Raw genomic sequence first — 5,818 nt, 5'->3', positions numbered from 1 at the left:
GTGGGGTGCCACTGCGCCCCTCCCTGGTCTCAGGGTCCCAGGTATCAGGTGACTCCAGCCCTGGAGGGGAAGGTGTATGCACCTAAGGGCGGTGGTCAGACCCCCAGGACTGACGCCAAGCACTATTCTGTGGGTTGGGTCTGCACTAGATTGGCAGAGTGTTCAACTCTACCCTGGGCACAGCAGCCTGGGGCATCCGGAGGGGAAGGTGTATGCACCTAAGGGCGGTGGTCAGACCCCCAGGACTGACGCCAAGCACTATTCTGTGGGTGGGTCTGCACTAGATTGGCAGAGTGTTCAACTCTACCCTGGGCACAGCAGCCTGGGGCATCTGCTGAGAGACAGTGCCACCTAGTGGGCAGTCGGTGCTCATGCCAGGCCCCACCGCCTCCACCTTGACTGCTCCAGGGCTCAGAGGCTCACCATGCAGGGTCCCTGCCCCTCTGCCCTGGAGGCGGCAGCAGGACACCCCACAGCATAAGCTGAGATTGGCTCTGCCAATGGAGAAAGTGGGAAGGTTAGAATTTTAGCAGAGATCCATGCGGTTTCCCATACGGGCAGAAGAGCAGGTTCCTGCCCTCAGACTAGTGAGCCCACAGTGGGAGAGACTGGGCCAGTTGGAAGTTTTGTTGTTGCTGTGGCTATGTGTTTGTCTGTAGTGTCTTTAGGCACACAGAGAAAATCACAGTATGCTTATGAACCTCTTCCAGGCATGCCCAACCCCTCTCCTCCAACTCACAGTCCAGGGGAATTCTCGGCAGCCAGGTCAGAGGTGACCATGTGGAGGTGGGGGCAGTTCACAGGGCACCCTAGGAGCAGAGAACCATGCCTACTACCCCCTCCCCAGCGACTCTTCCCCAGATTCTTCCCCTGCTCCAGGTTCAGCTCCAGGAGGCCCCTCCCCAGAGAAGAAAACAGTGCTTGGGAACTGGCACCTGCACCAGGGCAGAGCCCCATGACATCTGTGGATGTGACCTGCCTAGGGCCCATGGTTGGTCACACCCAGGACTGGCTCCTGGCTGCTCAGCAATTTTGGGGCCAGGTCAACAGCTAAGTGAGGTCACCGCAACCTCCTTAGACAATGACAGAGCTCATTTTTACTCTCAACTGTTGGCTCATCTAAACAAGATAAAAAGAGTTCTCTTAAAAATATTTTCTCAAATTTCCCTAATCATAAAAGAAACGTATGTACAGTGTTTAAAAATTAGCTTTACAAAAATGTGTGACCTGGAAGTGAAAGTCCCTTATATAGTCCTGCTCCTATAAAAATTTTCTATTAACAACCTGATATATATATATTCCAACAGCTATATTGTTCTATACACATACACGTGTGAACGTGTGGGCGGGGGCTGTGATTTTTTTTCTATACTGATACGTGAGGGTACTTCAAAAATTTCATGGAAAGATAGAATTAAAAAGATAATATGAATCTTTCCATTAACTTTCTGATGTACCTTTGTATAACTCCACAACTTATTTTGATTTTTTCCATTAAGAATATTCCACTAGAAGTATTCTTACCACCCCAGCTCAAATTCAGGTCAACTCAGTGACACAAAACCAAGCAGGGAGAAAGCTGAGTCCCCAGAGACTCAAAAGCTGAGGGTTTCAGATAGACCTAGCTTTGGAGCCAGGGGAGAGGGCAAGAAACCCAGATCAGCTCTGAAGGAGAAGAGACCCCTCCCAAGGGATCTCAGGAAGGGCGAGGGCAAACTGCACATGCAATAGGCTGCAGCGTCAGTGCAGCGGGCAGGCCTGGGAGGGCACGCCCAGGCAAGCTGTGCATGGTAAGTGGCTGTCCCAGGGAGCCGCCGGAGCCACCGAGTGCCCTGAAAGATTTCTGCTGAGTTGGGTGCACAGGCTGGGTCACACCCAGCAACAGCGTTTGGGAACTGGTACCTGCACCAGGGCAGAGCCCTGTGACATCCAGAACAAGGGCTGGCTGGCGATCTAGGTCAGCACCAAGACATGCAGCCCCATGTGCCAGACTGGCAGTCCTACCTGCTAGCCTTGCGGCACAGCAAATGCACCCATCAGCACTCTGCTTCTGGGAGTGCACTTGTGCCTGGACATGCCACAGGTTGCAAGATTTTATGGCCAATATTCCAACAAAGCATAAAAAGAAGAGGTAAGGCCAATATAGAGATGCTGGTCAGAATACCGGGCTAAAATGTTAGGATAAGCCTTCCAGAGAGGGACAGCCTCGATAAGCAGACAAGGGACATGGAGCTGCCCAGCAGCCTGGTCGGTTACGGTGAGAGGACACTGAAGAGCCTGGCTCTGGAGCTGGGCTGCAGGTTTGCCTCCCAGGACTCCCCAGTAACTGGCAATATGGCCAAGCACAGTGATTTATTGCTTCCTAATCCCAGTTCCCTTGCATGTTGAGTGAAAGTAACATGCGTGGTAGCTAGCCACAATAAATGAAATGATACATATCGCACACTTAGCACAGTACCTGCTACACAATGAACACTCGAATGCTACCTGTGGCCATGATGGCTGGCTGAGGTCATCCATAAAAGATATAACTCCCTCGGGCACACAGAGCTATCCAGGGCATTTGGGGAATCCCCTCTGGCCACAGCCAGAACTACACCAGCCACAGTGTTGCCTGCACCCAGCACTGTCTTAGCACACAAGGGCAGTTTCGCTCTACCTGGACAGGGTGCTGCTGGGTGGCGGGGGAGGCCAAAAGTTAAGCAAACCCAAGAACCAGAGTCTCTGCAGTTACAACACCTCCATTTCTTGCCTCCTCCAGGGCCTAGAAAGGGACCTCACTATCTGCCTTGTCTTTGGCTCCTGAGGAGGAGGATAGGCAGGGGGTTCTGGAGGGTCCCAGGGCTCAGCTCTGTGGGTGGGGGGGAGCTGCAGCCCCTCCTTGTCTGCCCTCAGTCTCATGAGTCACCCATCTAGGAGGGCTGGAGCTGCACTTTCTAAAGGAACCACAACCTGGTGCCCCTGGGAAGGGCTTGGCTGGCCATGCTGGCCCTCAACTCACCCTGGTCGATAGAGTGCTGTGGCAGCTGGCTGAGCTGGCTGTTGACCACCCCTGCATAGGTGCGCAGGAACTCCTCCTCACTGGCTGTCAGCTGCAGGGTGAGAGAGCTGCGGGTAAGGGACAGCATGTACCTGCTCCCTGAAAGTCACCCGCACCCCCAAGGCCCCCACCCAGGTTCGCCTGGTCTCTGGGTGGTGCCACCTCCTTTGTTCTCTGGGCTTCTATTCCTGAGATTTGACTCCTTTGGTTACAGAATAAACACACTCTTCATCCACCCTGTACCCATGCCTGAAACTTGGTCCATGGGGTCACAGGCCTTGCCACTCAGGTCGAATCTGAGATCAGAGTCTAGCCTAGCACAGGGCCGGTACAAGACACAGGCCCTGCCTGGAAAGCCAATGGCCATTCTGAATCCTCTCTCTTTTTGAGACAGACCCCTGCACCTGCCTGTGCCATTACTCTCAGTGCCCGTCCTACCCAGTTGCCCCTCGGATACCCCTGGGAGAGAAGACTCTCGGGGGTCGGGAAGGGGGAGAAAAGGAAGGTCAGGGCCTTTACCCATCTAGTCCCAACATGGCATAAGGATCAGGAGACATCTCAGCAGTGCCTCCAGAACTGTACATGCTGGGCTCTGAACCAAACCACAGGCCCAGCAGCTCCCTCTTCAAACCATGGCTCCCTAGGAGATAGCTGCAGTCCCATCCGTCCTCCATCAGGGCAGCAGGTCTCTTTCCTAGGGGGCCCGTTGCTTGACACCCCACAGTCACTCACGTTTGATCCCATCTTTCTCAGCATGAGCAGCACTCGGACCTTCTGCTGAATGTACATCTCCTCCGGACTCTTCCCGGGAGCTCCCTCGCGGTTCATCCCCCTGACCCAGCTCTGGGGACTCCTGCAGAGCAAGAAGCAGCACTGAAGGGAAAGGGTCAGGATGAGACACACTCAGATATGGACACCTGCTGGGTGACGCACACACTTCTCAAGCAGCCCTTTCCCACCAGAGGTCTCATTTCTAATATTACAGAGCAGAGGGCAAGATGCCTGCTTCCTCCCTTGCTCTGCTGGCCCCAGCCAGTTAGACTGCGCACCTCTGTTCTAGAGCAGGTGCTGCAGGGGGGCTGGCCTGCCTGCCACCTCTGTGCATGGAGCTGCTGAGCCCAAGGAGACTGTCCAACTCTGCCTCCCAGCCACCCTTGCAATGAGGCTCCTGCTCTAAGCCACAGGAGATGGGGTGCACAAAGCCCTAAATGTCCCAGTTTTACAAAGCAAGCAGCTCCACAAGCAGCTGATTGGGGTCTTTGGCTTGAGATCAGTGCCCAGCCCCCAAACACCAAAATAGCTTCCTCTACAAAAGCCCCCGATCGGTTCGAGAGGCCAGCTCCTGGGCTGGGCTCCAGGGAGTCCCTCGATGGGGAGAGGCTGGCCCAGGGCTGTGGAGCACAGGGAGCCAGCCGGGCATGCTACTGCCACCCTCACAAACCCACCACACCAGTCAGAGGGAGGCTTCTACAAGCAGGTGTGAAGGCCAGCAGCTGTGTCCAGGTGCAGCAGGGACCTGACCTGCAGAAAGGCCCAGGAGAGAAGTCCAGAGTGTCCTCCCTCCAAGAGGAGCTGGAGGAGAGGAAGCCGGGCATGGAGGGGCTTGGGTTACACACTTATAACTCCTGGATGAGTCAGAAATAACACAGCAGCTGGTGGGGTGGAGCCTTACCAGCCCCCGTGCCAAGGAGTTGCGTTCGGAGAACCAAGGAACTGGGTTGGCAGGCCGAGGACACTCCTCACCCCGTCCACCCCTCAGGGGCCAGCCAGCCCTGGACCAGCAGGCTCTCCCGGGCAGGGTGGCTCTCCATACAAAGGGCGGACTCCACAATGTGCCAGCACCTGGGCAGCAGGCTCCCTGTCGGTACTTGTCAACTGCTCATTCCCCATAGCAAAAAGGGGCTGTCATCTTAAAAGCTAGAAGACTGGCCAGTTGGGGCTCATGTAGCAGCTGTGTGCTTGATGTGACACGGGCCTTCCTTCAGTGCCTTCCTTCCCAGGTAAAGCCCCAGACTCCTTCCTCTACTGTCTGCTCCTTTTCCACCTCCTCCTGGGCTCACAAAGGGCCAAATTAACAACTAGGAAAGAGAAGTAACCCCGCCTCTGATGAGGTAGTCCCAGCCATGCCCAGGCAACCCTCATTTCCTGCACAGCTGGGCGGGAAAGCTCGGTTCTGGGATGTCACTTCTTGCTTCTCACCCATGCAGCACTGTGGTCTGGGGCCGGACTCCACTTGGCCTGCATCCCGGCTTTGAGCGCACATTCTGTGGTCTCCATCTCCTCCCCAACAGCCACCTCAATTCTATGTGGCCTCCTCATGATCCCTCCACTTCTGTCCTCATCCTTTCCTCTACATAGTAGCCAGAATGGTCTCTAAAGACACCAGGACAGATGACATCACTGCCTGCTTAAGCCCACCTGTGAACACACCTCAGTCTCTGCTGGGACCCCGCGAGGCCTGCCCGGCCAGCCCTGCCTCCCTTTCTGCCTGCCTCTCCCTACTCTTGCCCTTGCTCTGCCCTCCTGGCCCCCAGTCTGTTTCTAGAACATGCCGAGAAGTTCCCTCTCCCTGGCAGCCTCTGCACTCAGTGTCCCCTCAGCCTGGAACTGGCTATTTTCATCCTTCATCTCAGCTTAAAGACACCTTCCCAGGGAAGCCTCTCCAGAAGCAGCTCTTTTTTTTTTTTTTTTTTTTTTTTTGAGACCGGCCACACCGCACTCAGCCAGTGAGCACTGTGAGTGCACCGGTCATCCCTATATAGGATCTGAACCCGTGGT

At 55.2% G+C, this 5,818-nt stretch overlaps 1 protein-coding gene across 3 annotated transcripts in view; it reads right to left on the bottom strand.

Annotated features, from left to right (window-relative positions):
* Nucleotides 1–5,818, bottom strand: part of CTNNBIP1 (catenin, beta interacting protein 1) — a 31,726-nt gene that overhangs the window by 18,161 nt on the left and 7,747 nt on the right. For 2 of the 3 annotated variants that reach the window (XM_008567864.1, XM_008567865.1), the window contains exons 3-4: nucleotides 3,773–3,893; nucleotides 3,002–3,092 (exon numbers count right to left, since the gene is read on the bottom strand). In XM_008567864.1, the coding sequence (XP_008566086.1) occupies nucleotides 3,002–3,092; nucleotides 3,773–3,868 (187 nt within the window). In that variant the 5' untranslated portion in view covers nucleotides 3,869–3,893. Of the gene's footprint in view, nucleotides 1–3,001; nucleotides 3,093–3,772; nucleotides 3,914–5,818 lie in introns of all 3 variants that reach the window. The other variant, XM_008567866.1, reaches the window with a different exon arrangement.

The sequence above is a fragment of the Galeopterus variegatus genome, unplaced genomic scaffold (assembly GCF_000696425.1).
Source record: "Galeopterus variegatus unplaced genomic scaffold, G_variegatus-3.0.2 Scaffold353, whole genome shotgun sequence".
Taxonomy (NCBI): domain Eukaryota; kingdom Metazoa; phylum Chordata; class Mammalia; order Dermoptera; family Cynocephalidae; genus Galeopterus; species Galeopterus variegatus.
The sequence above is the reverse complement of the archived record's forward strand: the minus strand, read 5'-3'. Positions and strand labels throughout refer to the sequence as shown.